Source organism: Hypanus sabinus, chromosome 8 (genome assembly GCF_030144855.1).
Source record: "Hypanus sabinus isolate sHypSab1 chromosome 8, sHypSab1.hap1, whole genome shotgun sequence".
In the NCBI taxonomy this organism is placed as follows: domain Eukaryota; kingdom Metazoa; phylum Chordata; class Chondrichthyes; order Myliobatiformes; family Dasyatidae; genus Hypanus; species Hypanus sabinus.
In genome coordinates, this window is record NC_082713.1 from 157470323 (window position 1) to 157483863 (window position 13541).

General features: G+C 38.1%; 1 protein-coding gene across 3 annotated transcripts in view; it reads left to right on the forward strand.

The window, feature by feature from the left end:
- cped1 (cadherin-like and PC-esterase domain containing 1) overlaps positions 1–13541 on the forward strand; it is a 241290-nt gene that overhangs the window by 117209 nt on the left and 110540 nt on the right. For all 3 annotated transcript variants that reach the window (XM_059978328.1, XM_059978329.1, XM_059978327.1), the window contains exons 14-15: positions 1784–1970; positions 4309–4477. In XM_059978328.1, the coding sequence (XP_059834311.1) occupies positions 1784–1970; positions 4309–4477 (356 nt within the window). The remainder of the gene's footprint in view (positions 1–1783; positions 1971–4308; positions 4478–13541) is intronic.

Below are 13541 nucleotides of genomic sequence, written 5' to 3' on the forward strand. Positions count from 1 at the left end.
AAATGAAACTATATTGCTAACAATATGGGAGAGTTGCCAGAAGATGAGTGAGTTCACCATTGTCCCATCAACAGGTAGAATTTCCCAGTCTTTCCTCTCCCTGTGGTATGGAACTGCTGTATATCAGAGTCATTGATCAGTCTGACGTTTGTTGATTTATTAAACTCCAGCTTTTCCATAGTGCCCATATTTACATTGGAAACACAAAGCAAGGTACGAATAAACTCTCCTCGGGCTTCCAGCCGGGTACAGGTATCGATTATAACTGATGTTTCGATGAAAAACTCTTCAGGATACCTGTACTGGGCAAGGATTTTATTCATCATCTATGCTGTGAAAGCACTTTCACAGCATAGATGATGAATAAAATATTCACAAAGCAAAATATTTCAAATTGCCAAGCAAGTGCCTAAAAGATAAGAAAGATCAATAATAAGGATTAATTTTATTGTTGTTCGGTTATTATCATAAACTTCAAAGGTCAGAGTACATTTATTTTCAAAGTATGTGTACTTTATACAACCTTAAGGTTCATCTCCCTAACAGACAGCCGTAAAACTAAGAAACCTACTAAAACCCTTGAAACTAAAGAATGAACATACAATGTACAGAGAGAGTAAAAACAAATCATGCAAGCAATAAAAGTAAGCAAATAGCCTTCAGGTCTGAAGGTCACAAAACCCCTTTAGTTGCAGGCCAAAGCCTCAGTTTAGTGCAGAGACGAGTAATCTTCATGGAGCAGCAAATCCAATCGGCTGGTTCCTCACCTCTGGCCCCGACACCCTGTCCTTTTCAATCTGGCCCTGCGTTTAAATTGTCCAAACCTCAGATCATTCCTTGCTCTCGTCCTGGGCCCTGCCGCTTCAATATGCTCTCAGGCCTAGGCCCCACCACCTCAATTCAGCCCGTACCCTACCTTCCCAATTTGGTTTGGCACTTAAATCAATCAAACCTCGTGTCTTCCCTCATTTTTAGGCCAGAGATTTGCTTTGACTCTGCCTTGCCTTGGTTCTGCCACAACAAATTGCCTCTCAGTCCCTCCAGCTATGGCCACCATTGAAAGGAAGAAAGTGCTTGCATGGGAGCTGACATGGGGAGGAATCACTGTTGATTCCGGGATGAAATGGTTAAAACGTGAACGGAGGGCTTGGTGCACATGGGGATTGATGAGGTTGAAGCTGAGCAGATATTCCCCCTAGAGCAAATGAGGGCAGAGTTTCAGAAAATGGATTGCTCAGTTCCAATGGATGTGAAAAAGAATGTCTTTACGAAAAGGTTGTGAAACTTTGGAGAATCTGAATGTACTTGTGGTGGAAACTGACAAACATTTAAACAGCAAGGGAATTCAAGAGAAAGGTGTTGAGACCAAACTTAGATCAGCTGTGATCTTAGTAGAAAATGAAACGGGTTCCCATGGCAATTTAGTCTACTCCTGCTTATACATTTGTTTATTTTGTGAAGACCTTATATATGCAGGTATTTGCATATATACCTGTTTTTGCTTATATATGCAGGTATTTGCTGTTTTTGAGAGATGCTTCCAACTTTTCCACCAGGGTTAGACTGATAGAACTTGCTGGAATTGTCATTATTTTTGATTTAAAATATTGATCTCTATGCTGCAAATCACCTTGTTTAAGATTATTACTCAATAGTAAAAGATGAATATTGAGTTACTAAAGGGCATCAACTGATATCCAGTGACTTTGTTGCCTTCTGCTTTTTTTTTAATGTTCTTTTAACGGTGTTAATTATTTTATCATTTCCTTTCTGTTTTATGCAGCCAAACATACCCTGACATACATCTCTTGGGTCCTTACTAGACCACAGTTGAAACTGAATCCCACTTTTACACCAAAGATCAGAGTGTACTATTCGGAGGTCCCATTTGATGTGGCAATGATAAAGATAAAAGCCCAGGCAGCCAACTGCCACTGTCAGGTACATCTGGATGAGAAAAAGGGATCCAGGTACATCATGCACTTCATAAAAGTAGCATAAAATTGTCTTTTCTTTCAAAACCTTTTATTAGATATGATTTTCAATACTTTGCCATATTCCATTCGCAAAGCAATCAGTACCTCTGAAAGCTGTTTGCTTTTCCCTTACAACACAACAGAGTATCATTGACAAACTTGGGCCCCTCAGCAAGCTCAGTGATATAGATTGTGGACTGCTGGATCCTGTAGCAATCCACTAGACATAGCCCCAGGTTTCCCTTTTGTTTTCTGTCTACTAACCAAATCTGAATCAAGCCACCATATTATCCTGAATCTAGTTGTTGAAATTTTGTTTAATAACCTCTTATGTAGCACTTAGAAAGTCTTCTGAAAATCCAAATTCGCCATGCTCACTGCCTTCCCCTCAGCCCCAAAATAACTCTTACCTTCTCAATCATTATTTCCCCTTCCAAAATCTATATTGAATTTGCTCAACCTTATTATAATTTTCCAAGTGCACCACTATCACCCCCTTAATTAGAGGTATTTACAGTTTTCTACTGTGGATGTTAGGCAAACTGGTCTGTGGGTCCTTTTCTTTCTTAAATATGTTTGTTACATTTGGTTACCTTCAAGTCGACCAGAAGTTTTCTAGAATCAGTGGAGTTTTAGGAAGATTATATCCACTACAGCCCTCAGAGATGAGCAATTTTGTTGAAATCTTAGTATGTGTTATTGTCAAGTGCCGTGACCTTCAAAGCTCTCAGTCCCAAAGATACTATATCTCTCTTTTTTTAAACCATAGCCAATTTCCTTCATCTCCTCATTCACTTTATACCTATTTTTTTTTGTGTTGTACTGTGTGAAAATAGACACAAAATAATGGCCCAACTGCTCCACCATTGCTCCATCTCTTCATTGCCTGGGATCAATTCTTCCACCTTCACCAGTACAGGGCTATGTTAACTTTTCCTAGCCTTTTTAATTTAAATATCTGTTTTTGCAGGCTATCACATAAAAACAGTTGTATTTCTCTGGTATTCAATTTCCTTTATTAACTTTTTATGATTATTGGCAGAATTTTAAAATTTTCTCAATTATTGTATTTTCCCTTCTATTCAGCAATGTTATAACCCTTTCCCTATTGATCTAATTCTACCTTCAACTTCTCATCCCCAGTAGGGATAATATTTCTGGTGTTTTGTGTCTTAATGGGGTCTATATTTTATAATCCTTTAAAATGTGAGTTATTGCTTGTGTACTATCATATCTTGGTATGTCATTTCCCACTCTACTGAAGTCAGTGCATGTTTCATGCTTTTGTAGTTTGTCTTGTTTAGATCTAGTACCCTAGTTTCAGAATTTAACTAAACCATTTTCAACTTTTGTATGAATTTAGACAATAGGTGCAGAAGTAAACCATTCGGCCCTTCGAGCCTGCATTGCCATTTTGAGATCATGGCTGATTATCTACTATCATTACCCGGATCCTGCCTTGTCCCCATATCCCTTGATTCCCCTATCCATAAGATACCTATCTAGCTCCTTCTTGAAAGCATCCAGAGAATTAGCCTCCACTGCCTTCCGAGGCAGTGCATTCCAGACCCCCACAACTCTCTGGGAGAAGAAGTTTTTCCTTAACTCTGTCCTAAATGACCTACCCCTTATTCTCAAACCATGCCCTCTGGTACTGGACTCTCCCAGCATCTGGAACATATTTCCTGCCTCTATCTTGTCCAATCCCTTAATAATCTTATATGTTTCAATCAGATCCCCTCTCAATCTCCTTAATTCCAGCATGTACAAGCCCAGTCTCTCTAACCTCTCAGCGTAAGACAGTCCTGACATCCCAGGAATTAACCTTGTGAATCTACGTTGCACTTCCTCTACAGCCAGGATGTCCTTGATTAATGCTGGAGACCAAAACTGTACACAATACTCCAGGTGTGGTCTCACCAGGGCCCTGTACAAATGCAAGAGGATTTCCTTGCTCTTGTACTCAATTCCCTTTCTAATATTTGGATCACTGTTCCCTAAAAGACACTTAATTTGTCCTCCATATTATTACTGCTAATTTGGTCTGCCATGCCCATGTGTTGATCTAAAGGCACCTGTGATTATTACATTGCCCATGCTTTGTGTGCCTGTCCCATACAGCGCATTATGTTCCATTACGTTTTTTATTGTGGGGGGTGTGTGTTGAAGTGGGTGTTTGTTGCTGACTTTGGACAGTTTCCATCAATTCCTTCACTCAGCCCAAAATAGTTGTCTTCACATTTCTATCAGTCGTTTTTTTTCCTCTGTTGTTAGATGAAGTTTCAGGTACCAGCATGTCGCACAAATTCATTTTTCTTTGTTTTAACCTCAGTTTCGCAAACTATCCTCTTGGCCTTGGAAACAACAGGATCCACATTCTGGTGTCAGACGAGTCTCGCGCCAAACCTGCTATTGTAGCAACATACACCGTCAATGTGTACCGCCACAGCCGCCCCAGTCTGCCTGTACTTGATGAAAGTATCATGTGCAGTTTTTTGCAGGTAATCACTTCAATGTGTTTTTTTGTCAACTAGTTATGACTTTACACCCAACCACTGATGAGAAGTGAATAACTGAATGGGATTTAATATCAGAAGTGAATGCATAGTTCTCAAATAGTAGAAGTAAACAAAGTTAATCAGATTAACAGTTTTAAACGAAGTGTATCTGTACATAATGCTGTGCTAGCAATGGTAGAAAAGGCTCCATGATACTTGAAGCTATTTGTAACCAGAAGACAACAGCTTTGAAGGAATATGAGACAAGAAGTAATTTAGGATCAGACTCTGCTAGAGCAGCATGACGTAGGTGTTACTGTTTGGATCCCTTCTGCAAGTGAATAATATATACACATCTTAAAAGTAGTTTAAAAAATTGGAGGAGGAATGAATAGGAGCAAGATTAAATTATCTGGATTTTCTTATTTTGTCCTTGCTGCCCGTTACGCCACTGGTATTTAGGGCAACAATGACGGTCCTTCATCCCTGTCTGGCCTTCGCCACTCAGATGGCTTCCGTAACAATTTTGCTTTACCAGTCAGGGTTATTAGCCCTGAGCTGAAGCCTCAAGCCTGGAGGACAGGTGATCTCTGTCATTTGACCTGCTCGGATGGGTGACCCTACCAAGAGTCAAAGCAGAAAGCTCTGAATACAGCCAGCTTGAGGTCACTGAGGCACGCAAGCCTCCAAACCACAAGAAGGTTGTGGTCCTCTTGGAGGTTTTCTATTTAGGTGATACAGTAATTGTGCCAAAGAGTATATGTAGCTATAACTTTTAGAATTGCTTTCTTTTTTAATGACCATGTATTTTCAATGCTTTTTCATAGACTCTAGCTTCAGATGTGTATGTAAATAACTAACTTTTTAATATTAAAACTTAATGAGAATTATACAAATCTAAAAAGCAATTATCATTGCATGAATTACTTATTTTTTTAATCTTTGGGAGGAAAAAGGTTTGACATTATTATTAGCTGAAGTTATTACTTTATTGAAAATTTGTATACTTTGCAATTTTTTCTGATGAATCCTTACTTGCTCTTGATTTACAATAACTCTTCCATGCAGAATATTGACAACAATATTTAAATTAACTAATGGATGTTAAAATCATTTGTAGTGTGCAACTATAATCTGTTTGACTTCTGAGCAAATACTTTCAATGTGTTTGGAAAACGGTTTTATTTCCCATGACTGAAAATTATTTTTACTGTAATTTGTTTGTACATACTGATGGAAGGTTCCACTGATAGTAAAGGTGCAGCTGTTACAATTTTATTTTGCCTCTGCTGATTGGAAGCACAAGGTTGATTCTCCCTGCAGAGGAAGAGGCACAAACTGGCGGGATTGGTTAGTGAGTGAGCAACAGGTTTCGAGCTTGTCCCCTCGGTAATCAAACACCTGTTCCAGTAGCACAAAGATAAATACAGTGTGAACTGATAGAGTCTTCCTTAGGCACTGATTAAACACAACTGGCATCATGCACAGACGGAGAAGGTCACTGACAGCAATGTGGCCTTTTTACGCACAGTCGGAATCAGTTCAAATTCTAATCCGGGGTATTTCTTTGCAGTTTTCTTTTATGTTTAATCCCATTTGGATATTCAAGGTTCAATGCAAGCTGATACTGTGGTGAAGGTTACAAAGGCAGAAGCAAGAGATATTACTTCCCCTCTAGTGGTATATTTGAGTAATCCTGGATTAAGTTCAAGGCCATTCATTTGAAACGTCCAGAGTTCATTGAAATGTAGCTTCTGTGCTTTCCTTCATTTTTTTTAAATTAAACATTTTGTAAACCAAATTAATAACAAACACTGCAGAAGTTTGCAGCCAAACATTTTGTTAATAAGTGGTCAGGTTAGGGAAAATCATTGGACAAGTACTAATTCATACTAAAAAGAAAATGTATCCATTGAAGTAATGTGATCTTTTAGTCCAGATATTTGTGCTGTCTTTAGGGGAGACCCTTTTCTTTATATCACAGATAGTTTTATTCCTAAATTTATAAGTGTGCTTGGAGCAAACAGAGACAATTCTGTTATTATTCGTAACATATGCACGCTTCTCTATTGTTCACCATCTAAGAAATGGCTTAAAACCCTTGCTGAAGTTGCAGATTGTTAAAGCATAAAGATCATCTTTGTGTGCAAATTGAGTGAATTATTTCACTAGAGAAAGCCTTCCAATCAAATTTATTGTTGTATAAATGTTTACATAAAACATTTTTCTTTTGGTATCTCCCTGAATACAAACGGTATTTAGGTATGAATGCCTTGAAATTAACTGGATATTTTCCTCTTATATTGAGGAAATAAACCAACATCTCACTATATATTAGTTAATAGAAAGTATGTTGCTCTGTTAACTGTGATAATGGAGTAGGGATTTTCTGCCTTACTAAATAGAGCTATATGATATATTTCTTGTTACCATTAGTATATTAAGAAGTGAATCTCAACTCCTAAAGTTGATACAATGGGGTTAAATTATAAACTGAACCAGCCTATTCCTGATTTTAATGGAGGTGAAGCAAGGAATATGAATATGGAAATTTATAATGTGATGAACGCTTACAATCCATCCTTAATTATAACTTACAATGATTACTTGGCTTTGGGGAAACCTGGTATTAGTTGTGGACTAGGAGCAGCATGAGTTAATTCCAAGCTCAATAGGTTACCCAGTGACTATATCATCCCCAGTCTATGCCCATACTGTCTGCTTCCTCATGCCATCAAGAGAACTACTGTGATCTCCTGACCACTGTGGCCATATTCTGCCTACTTTTAAGCCTGAATTTGAACCCTTCTCATTATCGCAATACCTCATCAATGTCCACTTATCCCCTTAGGGTATAGCTCTATAAATCAAGCCAACCATGTTAAAATGAACCAACCTGTCAATCAAGCTGTTTTGAGCAGTGACCCTATTTAAAAAGAGCCCTGCATTTAGATTTTACAGAGCTATTTGGAAATCCATTCTTGTGCATCTGCAAATCCTTCATTTGCACACCAACCCTAAATGGAAATTTCCATTGGTTTAAATCTAGATCATAGGAACAGCATCAAATGTATGAACTGAATGCTTTTTTTAAAAAAAAGCAGATGATGCAAATTACAGGATTTCAAAAACCTGTTGAGTTAATCTAATGTCCTGCTGTTTTGCAACAGCCCAGTGACACAATTATAATGCTTAATCATTTTATCGATGTAACAAATGTTAGTGTTTTCTTCCGTGATTGCTTTCATCATTTACAATACTTTTCCTAATTAATCTTGTCACTGGAATTTGTAAGCAATCCTTTGTCTGGTTTAACTACTGTCTAATCATCCATCTCCTTGAAAAGTTCCTTCATTTTTTCGAGCAGTCACGAGGCTGCAGGGTGTTCCTTGGCCTCTGATCTTTCTGCTAATATATTGTTCTGGTGACATGACATACAGTTCCATAAACTTGAACAGGTTACAACCCCACCTAACACACTGTTTGAAAGTTATTGACACATGCAGTCACTAGAATTTTAGAACAATGGAAAACAATGTGGTTCTGACTAATGAATGTTACCTGAGGACAATCTGGCTGCATCACAAAACATACTACACTGTGCACCATTGACAAAAATGGTTGCTGCCACATCCATCAGTCAATCAATTGTCATCCAGTTACAGAAAGACTCAAATGTGAAGGTATGGACACCAATGAAGTGAATGGTTGAGATGTTCCAGTGAGCTCCATGGAATGTACAGAATGAAATAGTATAATGCTTGGAACTTAGGCTTCTTCCAAAAACCATGATGAATTGTACCCAACCCAATTCATCTACCAGGGAAACATTCCTCTCATCATTCCAAAGCTAAATTGATCAAACCTCCCCACTTTCCAACATGTCTTCAGTTAGGCAAGATGAGAATGTCTGGACAGCGTACCAACTTCTGTTGGGGAAAAGTTAATATTGACTAATTACAAAGGATGAGGGCAATGAACTTGATGGCATTCTTTGAAATTGGGATTTTACCTTTGGGCACTTAAAGAATGTGCTGTTAATGTTGCCAATAAAAATGTAGGAAGGGTCTCCAGATAACTTAATTCCTGCTGATATAATTGAGTTGGGATAGATTTTGAATGCCAAGTCACTTGGTGAAATACTTTTTGTTTTGGCTTCATCACTGTTCAGAACAAAACTGTGTTCTGATGATTAGTAGTAAAAATATCAATACTTGAGAAACCTATTAAATTAACACCATTATGAATATTTCACTGTTTTGTTTAGCAACATCATATATGCACTTACCAAGATTACTTGTTTAGTATTTCTAAGCAGTCATTTTAGCATATCTGTGTAATTTTGGTTAGAAATATATATACAGAGAATTTCTGTAAAATACTTTAAGTGTGAGGAAATGCCAGAAACTTATGAGTTCAGCCTGTGCCTAAAAGGTATGAAGTGTTGTATGAAATACTGTCATCTCTTCAATATCCACCATTAATGTTGCTAGGTGTGAGATAAAGGAGAGTAAAATTCTTTAAACAGTGGATATCTATAGACTTGGGCATGCATCAAATTTTGTTGAAAAGACAAGATATACCAGTGGAAAAGGAATTTGGTGGAAGGTATTTAAATAGGCACAAATATTGGTCCTTCTTAGACATCTCTGTGAAACAGCATGGATATTTTGACCTCTGAATTTTACATTTGTTTCAGTGGATTATTGTTAATTTAACTATTTATTTAATGGTTTTGGGTAAGGCTATGCCAATTTATTTAGACAGAGCTGAGAATTTATTTTAAATGAGCTTAAGTACTTGGAACTTAATCTAAGCAGGCTGAAAAGTCACTGTCAGAAACTGGAGATTGAAGATGATTCAAAATTCGGTCTTGTTTTAATCAGAATCTGAATCAGGTTTAATATCACTGGCATGTGAAAGCACTATCATCATCATCACCATCATCATCATCACCATCACCATCAGCACCATCACCATCAGCACCATCACCATCAGCACCATCACCATCAGCACCATCACCATCAGCACCATCACCATCAGCACCATCACCATCAGCACCATCACCATCAGCACCATCAGCACCATCAGCACCATCATAATCATCATCATCATCACATTTCATATACCCTAGGTGATCATTGTCAATGACCATTATTATTCTTGGCAAATGTTTCTGTTGAAATGGTTTGCCATTACGTTCTGGCCAGTATCTTTACAGGATGGGTGACCTCAGCCATTATCAGCACTCTTCAGATATTGTCTGCCTGGCATCCGTGGTCGCATAATCAGGATTTGTGATCATTATTGCTGCTCATATGTCCATCCACTGTGCTCCCATAGCTTCATGTGACTCTGATTGGGGGCATTAAGTACGTTTGTAGATGCTACACCTTGCCGAAGGGTGACCTGCAAGCTAGCGGAGGGAAGAAGTGCCGTCTTTGGTGGAGACGTACCTTAACAGTGTTTTAACAAAGCTGAAGTCATATTCATGGAAAATGCAAAGACTTAATGAAGTAGAATGAGGGGGTATGTCTGTGACAGCTTGCTGTACAGTGGGCAGTAAATAATATTCACAGCTAATTCCTCATTTTAATATTTTTTTAAAAACTCAAATTTCTGAACTCCCAGTGTTTTCCAAATATTTCCAAACAATATAGGATTATGCTATTCAGTCCATCTAGTTAATGCTGGCTTACAGGTTAACTCCATCCCTGTCCTAATTTTCCTTCTAAAATTGGCTTCCATATTCCCACTGAGTCTACCTCCCACTTACACATAAGAGGCAGATTTTTCAATGACTAATTAACAAATACCCCACTTATTCATTCCATGGGGCGTCTTGTTTCATTGATGCCTGAGAAGAGGAAGTATTTCAGGTTGTACATTCACAGAATTGTATACATTCACTGAACATTTGAACCTGCATGTCTCTGGCAGGTGGGAGGAAACTGAAGCACCCAGGGGAAATTCATGTGATTACGGACAGCACTGGCAGTCAGCATTGCACCTGGGTTGTGCTACTATGAGGCAAGAACTCCAGTGGCTGTGCTTGAATGTTGCACTTGTGTCACTCTGGCAGCTGATGAAGGGTGTTGGCCCAAACATCGACCACAGCTGTTGCCTGACCTGCTGAATTCCTCCAGCATTTTGTGTATATTGCTCTGGGCTTCCAGTATCTGCAGATTTGTGTTTTGGTAATCTTTTAAGAGAACGCGAGTTAACCAAGCTGTTGTTCAGTCATTAAGTTGAGTCTGAGTCTTCATGATCTCATGGACTCCTGCAACAAGCCTCCTTGTTGGAAACTGCCTCCCTAAGATCCCCAAGATCATACATACTGTCTGAGTAATATTATCTATCCATCGCAGCCTCTGTCATCCTCTCCTTCATTTACTTTCTATTTTACCTAGCATGAGAGCCTTCTCCAAGGAATCCCGTCTACTCGCGATGGGGCCAAAATATTTGAGCAGTTGTCTCATAACCAAGCCTCCTAGCGAGCAGGCTGGCTGTCTTTCTTGAACAATTGACCTGTTGGATGTTCCTGCTGTCCAACTTCCCTCCAGCATCCAAGTTCAAAGGTGGTGATTCTCTTGTATTCAGTTGTACTAATAGTCCAGCTGTCACAGCCATACATCTCAACTGGAAACAGCTAACCAAGGCAGGGACTAATTTCACTTGGGTCCCTGTCGGTGTTCCACTATAACAATGCTTTGTAGTATATGTTATCAATGTCTGTTCTTTAGTCTGAAGATAATCACTTTTGGTATCACGGACTGTAATTGGAAACAGTAGACAATAAAAGTCAAAGTTTAGTTTGTTATATGCAATAAGGAGAAAAGGAAAACTTCCTTGCAGCAGCTTTGCAGATACATAGCATCAGATGCACAACATTCACAAGAAAAACATAAGCCTAAATTATACACAATTTTTCAAAGGAAGAACACAATATCAACAAGACAAAGGAGATGCTTATCGACTTCAGGAGAACTCACACCGCTCACCACCATCACAGCAGTGGACACTGAGTGTTTTCAAACTCCTGGGAGTGCGTATCTCATACAAGCTTTCATGGCCCCAGAACACATCCGACACAGTCTAGAAAGCTCACCAACACCTCCCTCTACTTCCTGAGGAAGCTGAAGAGAGCTGGACTTCGCACATCTAAGCTCACCTCATTCTAACAAGATGCATCACAGCTTGGTCAGGAAACTGCACTGCAGCATACAGGGAGGCTCTGCAATACTGCCCAACGCATCACCAGCACCCACCTACCCCCCATCAAGGACAGGACGTGTATACGGAAAGGTGCCGTAAAATGACTAATAACATCATGAAGGATCCCACACACCCTGCTCATGAACTGTTCCTCCCACTCCTATCAGGGAGGAGGCTAAGTACTATAACATCCACGCCAGGACCACCAGGCTCAAAAACAGTTACTTTCCCCAAGCAATAAGACTGATCAACATCTCCACCCACTAACTCCACCACTACTTTATTATTTCCTGTCAGGTGCCTTCAGTACAACCTAACATCACTTTCTTTCTTTTTAAATCTTTTTATTAATTTTTAAGCAAACATAAATGAAACATGAATACAAAGAGTTTGAGAGTACATAGTTAATAGTTTAAGTAGACATTCAAATATATAGTAATCAATATATATAACCTCCCAACATAGTATTTATGAACAAAAATAAAAAGAAAAAAAAAACAAAAAAGAGAAGAAAGAAAAACACTAACCCACATGGGCCATTGCATAATGTCAGATATATACAGTAGTGCCAATAACTCCGAACCTTCATCCAAATAATTAAGGATAATAAGAGTGAGGTTTAGGAAAAGACAATTTAATTCATTTGAAAATGTTGAATAAATGGTCTCCAAGTTTCTTCAAATTTAACTGAAGGATCAAAAACAACACTTCTAATTTTTTCTAAGCTCAAACAAGAGATAGTTTGAGAAAACCACTGAAATATAGTTGGAGGATTAATTTCTTTCCAATTCAATAAAATAGATCTTCTAGCCATTAATGTAACAAATGCAATCATCCGTTGAGCTGAGGGGGATAAACGACTATTATCCACCATTGGTAAACCAAAAATTGCAGTAATAGGATGCGGTTGGAAATTGATATCCAGAACTATTGAAATAATACTGAAAATATCTTTTCAATAATTTTGCAAACAAGGGCAAGACCAAAACATATGGGTCAATGAAGCAACATCAGAATGACATCTGTCACAGGTTGGATTAACATAAGAATAAAATCGAGCCAGTTTATCCTTGGACATGTGAGCTCTATGTACAACCTTAAATTGTATTAGGGCATGTTTAGCACAAATAGAAGAAGAATTGACTAATAGTAAAATTTTCTCCCACTGTTCAGTGGATATAAGACAATGAAGTTCTTTTTCCCATTCCTTCTTAATTTTTTCTGATACTTCTGGCTGTATTTTCATGATCATGTTATAAATGACAGCTACTAAACCCTTTTGACAAGGATTCAGAGCTAAAATTCTTTCCATAATGTCCAATGGACATAGTTTCAGAAAAGACTAACTCATTATACAAAAAATTTCTAACATGCAAATATCTAAAAAAAAATGGGTTTTAGGTAAATTATTTTTATTAGATAGCCGTTCAAAGGACATAAAACTATCATCCAAAAACAATTCACGAAAACATGTTATACCTTTTGTTTTCCATAAACGAAAAGCTTGATCCATAAAAGAGGGCCGAAAAAAAAAGTTAAAACATCACTTTATGGACATACAACCAATCCATGTACAGAAGCTATCTTAGGTATTTATATTTATTGTGGATTTTTAAACTATTATTCTGTTCTTCATCATTTTCTCTGCTGCATCAGACCCTGAGTAACAATGATTTCATTCTCTTTTACACTTGTGTACAGAAAACGACAATAAATAATCTTGAACTAGGACAATAAAGAAGTCCATTCTAGTGCAAAGTAGCCATAGTGATGCTATAGTGAGTTTGTGATTAGGCTCACACAGGTTGGTTTGAGAATCAAATGGTTGAAGACAAGGAGCTATTCTTGAAGC